Raw genomic sequence first — 16492 nt, 5'->3', positions numbered from 1 at the left:
TCTTGGTCCTGGAGAGGGCACAAAGCTGGTTTTGTCTAAAAAACATAGTGCTAGGGCTGGAGAGATGGCTTAGCAGTTAAAGCACTTGGCCTGCGAAGCCTAAGGACCCATGTTTGACTCTCCAGATTGCACGTAAGCCAGGTGCACAAAGGTGAGGCAAGAGCATGGTCACACATGCCCACTTGGTGGCACAAACATCTGGAGTTTGATTTCAGTGGCTGAGGCCCTGGTGTTCCAATTCTCTCTCTCTCTCTCTCCCTCTCTTTCTGTCTCTCTAAAAAAAATAAAAAACAGAAACAATGCTAGGTATGGTGGCTCATGCCTGTAATCCCAGCACTTTGGGAGGCTGAAGCAGGAGGATTGCCATGAGTTTGAGGACAGCTTGGGGTTGAGTGAGACTTTCAGAAAAAAGAAAACCAAAGCTCCCCTGGCTATTGATATGAAGGGAAACCAGAGTTTGTTTGTGCTCAAGTCTATTCAGGGAGGAGATAGAACACAAGGGACCGTGTCCTAAAGTAGCCACATAGCAGAGCTAACAAGACTGCAGAGACCTGTATTTGAGTCACAATTCCTTTCTATTTTTTGATTTGTTTCATGCATGCATATACTATAGATTGATCATTATTATTCCCTCTCTTTTATTACCCTGTCTTATTCCCATTTCACTCTAGCTGCACTCCTCTCTCCCACCACCTAACCAGTGGCTGTACCACTGAAGAGAATGACTCCATCCCCAGCACCCATTAACTGGCAGTAGCTCTCAGGGAGGGGAGGGGCCTCATAAGTTTCTCCTCTGTCCCTGGAGGAATGTTGACTGGCCCTCTCTTGTGTCAGTGACCATAGCTCCTGTGAGTTAATGTGTGCAGTGGCCATGTCCTATCCAGATGGCAGCATTCCTCCCTGTCCTCCAGCTCTCCTGTATATTCTGTCCCCTCTTCTGCAATGTGAACCATAATCATTCCTGTTTTCTACCTCATTCTAATGTGTATTCTCCTAGACATGTTGCTGGGAGTTCATGTCTCCATGTTTGGGCAGAATGACTACTGTTTCCAGCGCAGTGAGTTTGTGACCCAGGGAGCATAACATTCTCCAGCCAGTGTAGGAAAGTGGAAACAGTCATTAGCAGAGTCGCCGGGGTCTTCCTTTTTTTCTCCTGGCCCCTCTTTCACCTCGGAGCTTAGTCTGCCATAGGCATTATTCTCTGTGGCAAGAGATGTTATAACATGGTGCATAGAGGGGCTGACCAGAGTCCAGAAGCTACCACGGCAAACTCACCCAAGGCCCTTAGACCATGCTCACGTCAGACTCTGAGCTTTGGTGCCTCACCTTTAATGTGGGGAAGTTAGACTGAGGCTCCCGGGGGCCACTGCTCACCTGGTCAGGCTCTGCTGCTGGGCGGTGCTGCTGCACTGCTCAGTGTGCGCACTACGGCCGAGCCTCAGCCAGCGCTCCGAGGGTTAGCTGCCCTGCCGCTCTCCTCCACGTACAGAGCCCGCTCTAGCGAGGTTTTATGGTTGCATGCTGCTCTGCTCCAGGGAAGGCTCTGGAAGGGAGATTCCTACTGCCATGTACAAGCACTTCCCCGTCAGGACACCCTTGGGCTGACTTTCCAGTTGAGTTTAGCAACAGCCCCATATGGTGACAACAGCTTGGTGACACGCTCAAACTCCAAAATGTATTGGTACATCAAGTTGTCAGCAAAATTAGCATCTCAGACCCTGCAGGTGGCAGCTTTAGGACTTTGATAGGCAGAGCTGTACACAGAAATAGTGGTTTTATGTTTTGAAGATTGTGTTAAACAGCTAGAATGCAAAGATATTTAACTTAAAAGCTATTTAATTGTCAGTGCGCTTATCTGTTCCCAGCAAGTTGTTCTTTCAAGATTCTGTCTCAAGCCTTCCTGTTTCTTGGTTTTAAATAACACATATACACGTTTATATGTCTGTTTTTATACATGCATGCATGCGTGTATGTGCATACATTTGACCTCTGATGCTGTGGTTTACTTTAGGCATGTCCATGTTCACGTTCTGTGTGTACGTGTGTGCATGCAGGAGCACATGTGTCGTGGTGTGCGTGGGGAGGTCAGAGAACGACGTGCAGGTCAGTCCTTACCTTCTGCTTCATTTTCAGGCAGGGTCTTTCTTGTTTCTGGCTCCATTTGTAAGCTTCTGGGACATCCTCTCTCTCTTATCTACCATATACATACTGGGAATTCAGAAGTCTGCCATAGCTTTTGGCTCTTATGTGGGCCTGTTATCTACTGAGCCATCTCCCCAGCCCCTCTTTATTTTTAAAAATTTTTAATTGCTTTTTATCATTTTCATAAGAGGTATTGCATTTTGATGCGTGCAGTGTATATTACCCTTTCTTATGCCCCCAGTCTCACTGTACCCCTTCTTCTCACAACTTGGCAGTGGTTATATCGCAGAAGAGCATGACTCGCCCTTCCTTAGCAGCCTTAATTGTCCTTAGTTTATCAGGGAGAGGATTGGCTTCATAAGCCCTTCCCCCGTCCCTAACTGCATGCTGACTGGCTCCCTCATGTTCTCGAGCAGGTAACCTCAGTGGCTATGAGGTCATGACTGCAGTGGTCTTGTCATGCTGGGATGACAACAGTTCTCCAGTGCTCCTCCCCATTCTCCAGCTCTTACATTCTTCCTGCTTCCTCTTCTGCTATGTTCCCCAAGCCCTAGCGAGGATGATACATATGTACAGTGTCGGGCCCAGGACTCATCACTTACTTATTTTTAGCATGTTGACCAGTTACAAATTTTCTATAAGTTTTTTTTTAATGTGTAATGTTTTTATTGACAATTTCTATACTTACAGACAATAAACCACGATCATTCCCGCCCCTCCCCCACTTTCCCCTTCACAACTCCACTCTCCATCATATTCCCTCCCTCCATTAATCTCTCTTTTATTTTGATGTCATTGTCTTTTCTCCTATTACAAGGGTCTTGTGAAGATATTGCTAGGCACTGAAACGTGGGTATCAAGGCCAATTTCTTTCTGGACGATTGCATCATAAGCAGTCCTACCTCTTACATTCTTTCCACCACCTCTTCCACAATGGATCCTGAGCCTTGGAAGGTGTGATAGAGGTGTTTCAGTGGACACTCCTCCGTCACTTCTTCTCAGCACTATGTTGCTGTTTGGATCATCCCAGTGGTCACCGCCATCTAAAAAGAGAAGCTTCTCTAACCAAAAGAGATAGTAGCATTAATAAGTGAATATGAACATTAAGTGTAGTGCTTTCACGGAAGTTTGATGAACATAACATATGCATTTAGCCAGAAAAGAGCAGGCTCTATACCTCTAAGGCTCATGACCTCCCCTGCCATAGGCTTTTGAATAGGTTTTCAGTACCAGGCTTGTATTCCCTACCATAGAGTGGGCCTCCAGTCCAAATAGAGAGCAATTGGTTTCTCTCAGAACAGGCATGCCACTATTGATACAAAACTTAACCATCACACATGCGTTTGGTCATTTGGCCTGTCAGGCCAAACATGAGGCTTCTAATGTCCACTGTTTTCACCACTGATGACTTCTGTCTCCCATAGGGCTGTATGCAGTGCAGCTTTTTCCAGCTTTCAGTTGGCTGGTCTACAGGGAGAAGGTTTTCACCTCAGCCCCAGTATGATTTCTTAGTGATCTTGCTGCCCAAGCATGTGGGGTCTTTAGTAATAGAATCTTATCATCTGGTTCTCAAGGGAAACCAAGGGCCTTGGCAATAGCCTATAATGTTTTGGAGGCAACGGGGGTCTTCCTGGCCAACAGTGTAAGATATCCTGTTCCTGGCACTGAAAATTTTCTAGTAACAATCTATGGCTCCTGGATGTGCCACTGTCCAAAAAAGTAGGCTTTCATATGTCTTATTCACAGTATCTTGAATTTTGATTGAGCCTCCCCACACCCTTCTTTTACTTAGTCTCTTCCCCTGGCCTCACTTAGGCCTTTCCCCTCCCTGTAATCTGTTCTTCTACTTATATATACAATACCATCCCCTTAACTCCTTCCCTCTCCTCCGTCCTTTATAGCCTTTTTCTAGCTTAGTGGCCTCTGCTACTGAATTTCGGTTCCAGCTCACACACAAGTCTAAACATTTCTAGCTAGGATCCACAAATTCTCTACAAGTTTTAAAGAAAACATTTTTTAGATGAGTCTAGAGATAAGTTCTCTTCGACTATTAAAAAACATACATGTAGAACAGTAAGTTGGGTAGAAAGTGGGAAGTTCGGGCTGGAGAGATGGCTTAGCGGTTAAGCGCTTGCCTGTGAAGCCTAAGGAGCCCGGTTCGAGGCTTGGTTCCCCAGGTCCCACATTAGCCAGATGCACAAGGGGGCGCACGCGTTTGGAGTTCGTTTGCAGAGGCTGGAAGCCCTGGCGTGCCCATTCTCTCTCTCTCCCTCTATCTGTCTTTCTCTCTGTGTCTGTTGCTCTCAAATAAATAAATAAATAAATAATTTATTTATAAAAAAAGAAAGTGGGAAGTTCATTTTCAGAAAGTTACTGTCTGCTGTGTGTACCACTTTATTTATTTATTTATTTTTGGCACTGCCATTCTATCAAGGAATGCAAGACTGCCTGTCCTCATGGGGTTTATGGATTAAAGAGAGGTAGTCAAACAAGGGCCTGGGACACATATGTGCCATCACACAGAGCAGGGGCTTGGTAGTGGGGAGAGTACTAAGGCTGTGGGTTTTATCACCCAGGGAGTGGAGGGAAGGGCCCCCTGGGGAGGCTAGAATGGATACATAGATTAGGTGAGGGACCAAGCTTGTTGCAAGATGGAGTTCATTTCTCAACAGAGCGTGGACATAAGTGGGTAAGAAACTTGCCATTCTACCATTAATCTTCATGAAGCAGATGAGGAAGAGAATGCCAAAAAGTTTCATGTTATAAGTCAGGCCTGGTGGTACACGCCTTTAATCCCAGCACTCTGGAGGCAGAGGTAGGAAGATCACTGTGAGTTTGAGGCCACCCTGAGAGTATATAGTGAATCCCAGGTCAGCCTGAGCTAGGGCAAGACCCTACCTCGTAAAACAAACAAAAAAAGAAAAAAAAAAGTTCCATGTTGTAACATGGCTGGGTTGTGTCTTTCAGGAACGGATACAAGTTTCTCTACTGTTCGGCCCGTGCCATCGGGATGGCAGACATGACAAGGGGCTACCTGCACTGGGTCAACGAGAGGGGCACGGTGCTGCCACAGGGGCCACTGCTGCTCAGCCCCAGCAGCCTCTTCTCCGCCCTGCACAGGTACTGCCCCGCTGGCCTGGCCACTCAGCTTTCTCTCTTCCTCAGTTGACGTTTTTTTTCAAGAATTAGCTGGCTTCCTCTGACCAGTACCCACACTGCGTGGTGGGCAGCAGACACATCACTCTAGAATGCAGGCCTTGACCCCACCTGTCCTGTGAAAACCTTCACTGGCCCACCGAGGCCCTTGGGCTCATTAGCTCACCAGAGGCTCTCTGTGACCTGGCCCACCTTCCTCTATAGGCAGCTTCCTTCTTATTTCTGATTCTCAGTTTGGACTAAACCATGTCTGTTTTCCAGGCAATATTATACTCACTATTCTCATGTGTTCTCTTCAAACATTTTTATTGGCATATATTCATTATACAGAATAATGGGTTTCATTGTGACATTCTCATATATCTGTGCCATATATTTTGATCTTATTTCCCTCCCTCAGTGCATTCTACTGCTGCCCCATACTCCTATTCTGGTCTCCTAGTTCCCTAACACCCACCCTGCTAAATATTTTCTAAATATTTTATTTATTTATTTGAGAGAGAGAGAGAGGGAGGGAGGGAGAGAGGGAGACAGACGGACACCAAGAATGAGGCAGACAAACACACAGAGAGAAAATGAGTGCACCAGGACCTCCAGCCCTGCAAATGAACTCCAGATGCACACACTAACTTGCATATCTGGTTTATGTGGGTCCTGGGGAATTGGACTGAGGTCTTTTGGCTTAGCAGGCAAATGCCTTAAGTGCTAACCCATCTCTCTAGCCCCCCATTCTTAATGTTTTTGAGTCTAGATTCCACATATGAGATAAAATATATATTTGCCTTTGAACCTGGCTTATTTCACTCAATATGGTGATTTTTAGTTTCAGACATTTTCCTGAAAATTATATAATTTTGTTCTTTATGGCTGAATAATATTCCATGTATATACAATGTTTCCACTGTCTATTCATTGATTAACAGACATCTAGTCCTAACAGCTTATATGTATCTCACTGGGATAGTTAGGTTGGTGGAAAGACCGTCTGTCCTAACCTCCCTGTCCCCCAGCCTTGGATTCCCACATCACTTGTTGTAGACACTGCTTATTTTCATGGTCCTCTGTTAGACCACTGGCCTCCTTTTGATTACCTTGTCCCCCTTCCCCTTCCTGAGTACATTTAAGATAGTCAAGCCAACTAAGGCCTATAGAGGGACTTCCATCTACTTTTCTTAAAGCCTAATGTATTCTGGTTGATCCTAGGACTTTACTGTCTGCTAAAGAGTGACTGTATTATCATATACTTGGTCTTTAAGACCCAGTTGAAGGCTTTGACAGGATTGTGGATGAATCTGAGACTCAGATGATTGCAGCTGCTAACCCTGCAATGATGGAAGAGTCTAGATGGTCCCAGAATGCCATGTTGATGCTTGAGTATTTTTCCCTAGTTCTGTAGATATCTTTGTGTCATCACTTTGTTTTATGTGAGCAGCACTTTATTTTCCTATAATAAGAGATCTCAAATTGGTCTGGAGAGGTGGCTTATGATCTGGAGAGATGGCTCAGCAGTAAGAGCACTTCTTCTAACAGTGTGAGGGCCTGAGATAGTCTGAGAGAGTGCTTTAAGTTCAGTACCCAGGGCCTACATAAACAGCTGGGTGTGGCCACACACATTTATAACTCCATTTCCATAGAGGAGCAGAGGCCAGAGAATCATAGCAGGTTAGGGAAAACAAACAAACAAAAAACCCCAGCAAACTCCAGGATCATTAAGGGTCTATGGCTCAAATAAGAATGAACCAAAGAGGTCTGGAGAGATGGCTTAGTGGTTACGGCGCTTGCCTGTGAAGCCTAAGGGCCCATGTTTGATCTCGCAGATCCTATGTAAGCCAGATGCACAAAAGTGAGACAAGCACAAAGTTGCACATGCCCACTAGATGACTCAAGTGTCTGGAGTTCAATTGCAGTGTCTGAGGCCCTGGCATGCCAATTCTCTCTTTCTAAAATTAAAATAATAATAATAATAAAAAAGAATGAACCAAAGAGTGAGGGAGTGGAATACATGATGTTTATGTAGGCCTTTGTTTCCTACTATATCCAATAATGTTTGACAGCTTTAGTCCACAGTGTGTCCAATCTTTATTAGAAATATTTTCAGATGGCTGGAGAGATGGCTTAGTGGTTAAGCGCTTGCCTGTGAAGCCTAAGGACCCAGGTTTGAGGCTTGATTGCCCAGGACCCACATCAGGCAGGTGCACAAGGGGCGTACGCGTCTGGAGTTTGTTTGCAGTGGCTGGAGGCCCTGGTGTGCCCATTCTCTCTCTATCTGCCTTTCTTTCTCTGTCTGTTGCTATTAAATAAATAAATAAAAATAAACAAAAAAATTAAAAAGAAATATTTCTCGAAATTTGATATTTGAAACTTTAGTTAATAGTACTATTTATACAGTTACATTTTCTAATGTTTTTGATATATGAAAAAATATTTTGTACAAAGATTTTTTTTCTTTGTACATTACTTGGCTAACTTTACTAAGTTCTTATTCTGATAATTCAGCATTTTAAAAACGTGGACAAGTATTTTTGTGACTATTGACACTTCCCCCTAATTATTTTTAACCTTTAAACTTTTGTTTATTTTTCCTATATTATCACTCTAGCTAGCACCAGAAGCATAGCACTGAACTGAAATGGTGATGGAGACAATCATTGTTTTACTTGTTATCCATAGGATGTTTACTTGGTTTTTAACATGTGTGCATAAGTGTGTGTATTCATGTGTGTATATATGTTCGTATATATGGAAGCTAGAGGTTGACATTGGTTGTCTTCCTTAATTGCTCTCTAACATTATTATTACTATTATTATTAGTTTTTGAGGCAGGTCCCTCACTGAATCCAACGTTTACTGATTTTGCTAGATAAGCCTTAGGGGATGATTCCTGTCTATGCCTCCCCATTGTTGGAATCACAGGCTGTGCCACCACACCCAGCTTTTACTTTGTTCCTCATGCTTGCATTACAGGCATCTTATGGACTGAGCCATCTCCCAGACCACAGTAGGATGTTTGCAGTAGGTTTTAATGAGACAGGATCTCAGTGTTTGGTCTACACCTCACTGTGTAGACCAGGCTGGCCTCTACCTCCCCACGGTGGTGACTACAGGTGTCCACATCACACCCAGATATTTATAGTAGGGGCTTGAGTGTTTCTTTCTACCCCTAACTTAAGATTTTCATCCTGATTAGATGCTGTGTTCAGTGCCTTTTTGGGATCTGAGATGACCTTTTTTCCTCTTAATTGATAATGTGTTATCCCAGTAATAATATTAGATACTTACATGAGTCCCACCTTCCTGAAATCATTCCATCTTTTCATAAGCAGAAAACTGCACACTTACACAGATTGTGCTTAGAACTTTTGCTTGCATGTTCACAGCTGAGACTGGCCCACACTTTGTACATGATTTTGATGAGGTTTTGTTTCTGAGGTTAGAACTGTCATGAAATGAGTTTTGAGGTATCCCCTGTCTTCTAGGCTCTGGGAGTCTTATTCCTTTGACAGCTGGTGGGACTTGGGGCAGTTCTTTGTTCTTGTTTTCTCGGTGCGGAGGCTGAGAGCGGGGCTCACTCTGTCTCCTGCTGTTCTGGGCTGCTTGACTTTCTTCCCAGCTTTGATGATGAGCACACTTATTCAGCGCTACTGAAATTTAGCCTGTGTTGTAGCATTTGGAGTGTTACCTTCTCATTGCTAGGTCAAAACACCTAACCAGAAGCAGCTGGTGGAAAGGAAAGGTTTCTTGTTTACAGCTGTGAGGGCAAGTTCCAGCATGGCAGGGAAAGGATGTAGTGTCGAGGCTGAACCTTGCATCTTGCCACAGCAGCTGGCAGCAAACAGCAAGAGTGAGCTGAGCTCTGGCAAGTGGGAGCTGGCTGTAACACCCACCAGCTGCCCCTGGCCACACACTTCCTCTAGCAAGGCTCCACCTCCCAGACTGGCACTGATTGTGGACCCAGCATTCAGAACATGATTCTGTGGGCACATCTGACTCCTACCACCAGATTTTCTTTTGTAGACTCATGATTGCTTGTTTGTTTCTAACAGGGAGGTGATTGAAAAGAAGCCAGAAAAGTTCAAAGTCCAGTGTTTGACTGACATCAAAAATCTATTTTTCCCAAATACGGAACCCTTTTATGCTGCCTTTGGAAACCGGCCTGCTGTAAGTACTTGAGGCCTCTGCGAGAGCCCAGGGCGTCGCTCTTTCTGACAGCAGGCACCGCAAAGGGCGTGCCTAGGAGCATGTGGAAAGCCAGCCTCTTGCCTTTGAGGGAATGGCCTGCTAATGTCGCGTCTTAAGGCAAGAGGTTAAAGCTCATGCCATGCACGAACTCTGCTTTTCTTTGATGACCGTCTGCTGAATTTGAAGTTGGAGACATGGCACTAGAAACTTTTAATTCTGCGTTACTTGTTAAACTAGTAAAACAAAGACATTTAATAGTGTTGGATCCTTTCTGCCTGAAGTGGAGAGGAAGCCCGTGCTGACTGCTGTGCTGAGTGTGGCACCTCCAGAAGTCCCTACTTCGAAAGACCAATGAAGGCTTTTAGGAAATGAGAAAATGGGTCAGAGAGTAACCCCAGGAATGTTAGCACTGGGGGGGAGGGGCGCATGGGAGGCTTAACTCCTCTTTGGCACAGTCTAGGGAACTGAAGCCAGGGAGGAAAGCTGAGTGGGTCCCCACACCATGGAGATGGAGGTGAGGTGCAGCTCCAGCTACTGAAAACTGGACCACACGACATTAAATTAGAGACAGCGTGGGTTTGTTTTCACAGCTAACTCTTTTCCTGGCTGACACCTTCAAATTGCCTCTTCCAAATGTAGGACGTGTATTCCTACAAGCAAGTGGGAGTGTCCCTGAACCGGATCTTCACCGTCAACCCCAAGGGCGAGCTGGTGCAGGAACACGCCAAGACCAACATCTCCTCGTAAGTATCATCTGCCCATGGGGGCTGAGCCCATGTCCCCATCCCTGTGTTCTGTAGACTGTCTCATCTTTGTTGCTGCCTTAGTTTTAATTCAGCAAAACATGGGGTTTAACTCCTTGTATTTGTCCCAACTTAATTTTTAGGCAGTTGACTTCGTCAGGTTCCCTCAGAATGGAAAGTTCAAAGTGGAGTTATTAGCGTCTGCTGCAGCAGGGAAGTGCACGGGCTCAGGATCTAGCCATTTTGATTGGTCAACTTAGCATGTGAATTAGAAATATCAAAGTGAATATGTGAAAGGAACTCTGTGTCTCTCCACACTTACTGTTTCCATTCTGGTATAATTGCACCCCCCCCCCATTGTTTTGGCTAAAGCTCACTTTCTCCTACTGAGGAGTTAGTGCACTCGACTGGATTATTGCCTCCCCCCCCCCCCCCCCCGCATCTACCTCCTGCCACACTGGGAAGAAACCCAGGGCCGCAAGCCTCCTAGGCAAGCACAACGCCATGAGCTACGCATATCCCAACTCCTGCATTATTGGTTTTCTTTGTTTGTTTTGAGATGGGGTTTTCCATGGAGCTCAAGCCAGCCTTTTGGCAACCCTCCTGCTTTATCTTCTTGAATTCTGGGATTACAGGCATGCGTCAGGACACCTGGCTGAATTGCTGTGTGGGACGAGGCAGCCTGGCTCCTACTGTGTCATGTGAGGCTGTCCAGTGTGATTAGGATGGACAGCACTTCCTGTTTCCAAGTCCTGGAGAGCTCTGCCTTCTGGGGACCTCAGCTCATGCAGACTCTGCCTTGCCCATTATAGAGGCTTACACATCTTTTGATCTCTCCTGTGTCAAGCTGGAAAATAGTCTCTGGCTCAAGTGACCCCAGAGAGCTAGATGGTGCCCTCTTCAGTTGGAGGGTTGGACCCCAGGGACTTCTTTCTGGGGATTGCCTTTACCTCTTGAGGTTTTTATCTAAATTAGAGACCTGAAACTGAGTATGTGGCTCATGCCTATAACCCCAGGAAACTGAGGAAGGAAGATTGCTATAAATTCATGACCAGCCTGGCTACATGGTGAGTTCTAGGCCACCTTGGACTACAGAATGAAACTATATATCAAAAAAAAAAAAAAAAACAAAAAACAAAAACCAACAAACCTAGATTAGTGAATGAATGAACAAATAAATAAATATGACAAAACATGAGTTACCATCTGGGGCAGGTTTCATATGTTTCATATGGCAGCTAGACTGGAATCTAGCTTAACCAGAGCAGTTCTGAACTCATGGAGCCCTGAATGCCCATACTTACCCCATAGTCAGGCCAGACCTTCAGCACTTCTGTAGGTATGGTAGAGAGGAAAGGATGGAGCCCAGACTCCCCTTTTATAGCTTATTTCTTACAGACAACCCCCTCTCTCATCCACAATGATAGCCCCGACAGCATCATGTTCCTCTCCTCCTACTTGCTACATGAAGTGCTCTCCAGTGTGAAGATCTTGTGGGTTTCTCTCTCTCTGCGGGTGTGTATTTTTATAAAAAATGTTTTCTTACTGATACTTCTCACACATGTACCTAATGTATTTTGGTTATTGCCCCCTCTTCCCTTCTCTTGTCCTTTCCTTCATCCCCTTCCCAGTGAACAACTTCTTTCTAACTGGTCCTCCTCTGCGTTGATGCCTTTTTCTTTTGGCTGTGCTTCACCATCTATGATCGAATATGTTGATGAACCCAGTATTGTACAGGTCTTGGTGCAGATAACGATAGTCACTGTGAGGTCATGAATATAAGCACCCCTTCATGTCCAGAAGCTGGTGTTCCAGAGCATTCCTCCCCATCCTCTGGGTCTTACAGGCTTTCTCTCCTCCCTTCCATAATGTTCCCTGAGTCTTAGAGGTGGTGATATAGATGTCTCATTTAGTAATGAATACTCAATAGTCACTTATTCTCAGTATTTTGAAAGTTTTGAGTCTGCCCAAATAGTCACCACCAACTGCAAAAAGAAGTTTCTCTGACCAAGAGGATCTGGTAGATTTCTTTTTAAGATCATTATGAATGCAATGTCTAGAGGCAGAAAAAGGGGAAGGGCTTACAGGAAGTGCCAAGAAGAGAGGGATTCTAGCTTCTAAGAAGGCCAGCCCCAGAGCCGTCCAGACCACTCCACTGTAGACAGGTTGTTTTAACTCTGTCCTTTGTCCCTGGCTGGTCCCAGGGTGGATCTTTGCATGGGAACAGTTTCACAACCTGCCAAAGACTTTACTGTCCTTTGACACCTGGGCTAGTCATGAGACAGGTGCTGTGAGAAAAGATGCCAGGAAGCACATATTGCCCTAGCACTGAACTTGGCACGACTGTATCTTTGCTAAGTGAGTGCTTGTCCATTATCCTGGGACCGTCATGTGGGTTGACTTCCTATGATGGGCTTGCTGTGCCAAGCAGCGTGCTCAGGGCTTTGTCCTCTGCATTGGGTGTGTGAGACATGTGCTGTATTTGCTGCAGAGAGTCCTGGGCGAAGAGAGTGGAGGAGGGTAGAGCAGGCCACCCAGATGGAGCTGGCCTGCCTTTCAGAGTACGTGAGCCACGCGGGCTTGGTTCTGGTGCCTACCGCAGCCTGGCCTGGGACGGCTCCCTGTGGGGAAGTTGCCCTCCCTTAGCCGCAAACCTCAGACAAATAGGCCTTCAAGTCAGGAGGTATTTAAAAAATTTGTTTGTTTGTTTTAATCCCCAGGAGAGGCACAATTTTTGGTTTTATGTTGAGAGTTTCCTCAGTTTGTGCAAGCTCACTATTTCTCATGAGTCCTTTGGAGGCCCGCTATTAAACACACACACATCCTTATTGAACAAGCTATTTCATGTCTCAGAACATGTTAATTCTTTAGAGTTTGGATTTTGAACACCCCATTCAGTTCTCAGCACGTAGGAGGGCTGGGGGCTATTTGAGGAGTCTGGGCTGCCTGGGCTGAGGGATGGACATGCTCAAATGTGTAGAGGTACCCAGAGGTCTTAGGAGGCTGAGTCAGTGTAGTTGCTTTCTTTCTGTAATGCAGACCATAGGAGCTAATTCACAGCATCTTTGTGGGTACATAGAAAATGCAGTAAGAGATATTCTAGGGAGCATTGAGAAACGTTGGTGTGGTCCATGCCCATTTACTATGGGCATGTCGGGCCTGAGGCACAACGAGAGAACAGTGTCACAGTGTCACATGGCAAGGAAGGTGAGTGGATGCCTCAAAATTCTTGACCCATATCCAGGGACTTTTCCCTAAGACATGTTAATGATTTGTTATAAAATGATGGATTAGCCACCATTGTATGTTATTTTATTATTGCATATGTTATTCTGTTTGATTGTGATACGAACCCTGTGGGACTGTTTTAGTTTTTCTGCCTTTATAGTGAAGGAAGTTAGGGCTTAGAGAGATTAAGTCTTTTGCCCAGGATAACATAGCTAGAGCAAAGTAGGACCAAGGGCCAAATTCAGGTCTCGTCAACCCCAGGGCCCTGTGTCTTCCTTTTCCTCGTGAAATGCAGCAGTCTCTGGTATGTCGTCCTTTCTCTCCTGTATGTGGTCTCGTGGCAAGTGGCCATGCCCTGGTCAGTGGGTTTCTTCCTGCTTTTCTTTGCTTCTTCTTTGTACCCCCCCACTTGTCTGTTCTTTGTGTAGTCAGGGTTCCCCACCCTCCCCAGGAGCCTTCTGATTCTTTTGCACATCTCTTGTTCTCATCTTAAATTTCCTGATAATTAGCAAGACTGGAATGACTCCAGTTAATGCTAGGTAGGTGGCCCACTGATTGGTACCTGGGTTGTAGACTTCTCCCCACTCTTCAGGTCAGTGCCCTGTGGCTGCTGTGGCTCCCTGATGTGACTCTGTAGACAATGACCTCACCAGCCTTTTTCTTTCCAGGTATGTGAGGCTCTGCGAAGTGGTTGACCACGTCTTCCCGCTGCTGAAAAGAAGCCATTCTTCAGACTTTCCCTGTTCAGATACTTTTAGTAACTTTACCTTCTGGAGAGAGCCGCTGCCACCCTTTGAAAACCAGGATGTACATTCTGCCTCAGCTTGATACGAACAAGCAGCCCCTTGCACTAGGCATGAGCCTGGCTGGCACCTATTAAGGATAGGTTGTGGGGACACTGGAGGAGCTCTGGGGAGCCTGAGGTGTGGCCATCTGCTTCAGAGACGAGCATTTCTCTCCTGCCCCATTGCCCCAGGGTGATATTTCTAAGTCCAGTGTGGGGTATGGAGGGCACATCTCCTAGGCAGCAAATGAATTGGGTACACTAGCAGTGTGCAAAGCACTCCTCAGTCGCGGCTCAACATCCATAGCACTGCACTCCCTGGCTGCTGCAGTAATTAGTTCTCACTTAATGTGCAATATGGGGCAATGAAATCCAAGCAGAGGGGGCCACCTGAGGGCTGCCCATGGGGGAATGGCAGAAGTGCATGACTTTTGGTAGCCTACGGGACACATTTCCATGATAGCGATGTTTGTGCTACCTTTTGCACATGGGGAGAGGGCTGTGAGAGGTCGCATGACCTGAACCTGAGTATTCTGAAGGGAATCCAGACCTCAGTAGGTCGGAGCCTCGGCTGGAGCCTTGGCCTTGGCGATGGCCTTGTGGATGTTCCCTGGCAGTATTTTTTACTTAGTCTCATTTTCAGGTGATAAGTTCTTTAATCGCTTGGTTAAAGATGGCTTATGTAAATGGCCTTCTTCTCCCCATCCTTCATGGCTCAAGGCTGGACTGTTTATGCCTTAACGCATCTATGGCAGACATTTCATTTAGAGTGCGCTGTCTAGCTCTTTGCACCTGCAGTGTCTTACATTAAAGTTGTAGAAAATCCCTAGGGCAGCATTTGAATCAGTCCAGCGCTGCTGGCATCCTTGCACCCAGTGAGGGGTGCTGAGAAAGTGGACTTGCCCGCACTTCTGCCGAATGATAACCATGCTGACTTTCACTGGAAGCTCTCAAAAGAAACTGGTTGTTCTTAAGAAAGCAGTTCCAAGAAGTTAAATTATTTTCTTTACAGTTATTATTTATTACTTTACTTGGGTTACTGTTGTAAACATTCTGGCCATATCCTTTGGATTACAACTGTCATTAATACATTAAAAAAAAGTAAGTGTGCTAGACTATCCAAAGAGCCTTACTCTATATGTCTCACACACCACCTTCTTCTGGAATGTATGAGTCATTTATTTTTCTTAGCTTTTTCCACTCGAATTAAAGGCAAGAAAAAAAATATAATTTGCATGACGTTCTGGAAGCTGATAGAAGGTGGTTCTTTTACTTGTTTGTTAAACTGGTTTGTGGAGAGAACAATGTGAAAAATGAAAGAACTATTTTGGTAAAAGATTTTGCTTTACTTTTGGATGTATTATTTTCTTAAAGAATATTTTACTGTAGTGATTGAAATACTTTCCTATTTGAATTTCACTATTAGTCAGAAGGAGCAAAAAAAAAAGGAACTGTTGAATGAAGTGTTACTGTTTCTTTCTTTCTGTGAAAGAGAATCCCAAGTTGCTGTCTCTGCTGTGTGGTGGGCTCTGGGAGGGGTGGATAAGAAGTGTGAACATCAACTGTCGCAGATCACAGACTAATTGACATGAATGGGCAGATTCCTTTTGGGGTTGTTAAAAATAAAGCATAGTCCTGCCTTGGTGAGCTGTGGGCTTGTTCATTAGTGCCTTTCAGTGACCACATTAGTCCTTCTACTACCACAATGTGTTTGCATGCAGTTCAGTTGCTGTGGGCTGAATACAGGCTCATGGCCCTATGAGAGATTCTCATGGCTTCCTCCTTGCATACTGGTGGAGGGTTAGGTGCAGGAGTAGGTATGTATGTGAATCACCCTTCATCTATCCTTGGTCGTCTCCTGTCTTGGGAACTCTGAGAGTATGTAATTCAGGACTCTTATATAGGGAGGCATTTTTGAGATAGGGTCTCTGTAGCTCAGGCTGGTCTGGTTGTCCTTAAACTCACACCAGTTAATCCTTCTGCTTTAGCCTCCCACATGCTGGGATTTCAGATGAAAGCTACCATGCCCAATTTAGGACTCTTAATTTTGACATATCTTAAGCTTCCAGATCACTCTGAAATAGCGCACAACCTCCACAGAACTATGCTGTTAGATCTCAGTCAAGCTCAGCATGCACCCCAGCCAGGCTGGAATGTTAACACCTACCATGCTGCTCCCAGAGGTTGAGCTGTGAATGTTGGCTGCATCATGTATACCAGGTTTTATCTGTGTCTGCATTGTAATCCTCTGACCCCAGGG

General features: G+C 45.3%; 1 protein-coding gene across 8 annotated transcripts in view; it reads left to right on the top strand.

Annotated features, from left to right (window-relative positions):
• The window catches only part of Lpin1 (lipin 1), a 68242-nt gene extending 52563 nt beyond the window's left edge, over positions 1 to 15679 (top strand). For all 8 annotated transcript variants that reach the window (XM_004665682.3, XM_045149469.1, XM_045149468.1 and 5 more), the window contains 4 exons: positions 5110 to 5262; positions 9342 to 9456; positions 10117 to 10220; positions 14117 to 15679. In XM_004665682.3, the coding sequence (XP_004665739.2) occupies positions 5110 to 5262; positions 9342 to 9456; positions 10117 to 10220; positions 14117 to 14276 (532 nt within the window). In that variant the 3' untranslated portion in view covers positions 14277 to 15679. The remainder of the gene's footprint in view (positions 1 to 5109; positions 5263 to 9341; positions 9457 to 10116; positions 10221 to 14116) is intronic.
• Positions 15680 to 16492: the final 813 nt, after the last annotated feature.

The sequence above is a fragment of the Jaculus jaculus genome, chromosome 5 (assembly GCF_020740685.1).
Source record: "Jaculus jaculus isolate mJacJac1 chromosome 5, mJacJac1.mat.Y.cur, whole genome shotgun sequence".
Lineage (NCBI taxonomy): Eukaryota > Metazoa > Chordata > Mammalia > Rodentia > Dipodidae > Jaculus > Jaculus jaculus.
The sequence above is the reverse complement of the archived record's forward strand: the minus strand, read 5'-3'. Positions and strand labels throughout refer to the sequence as shown.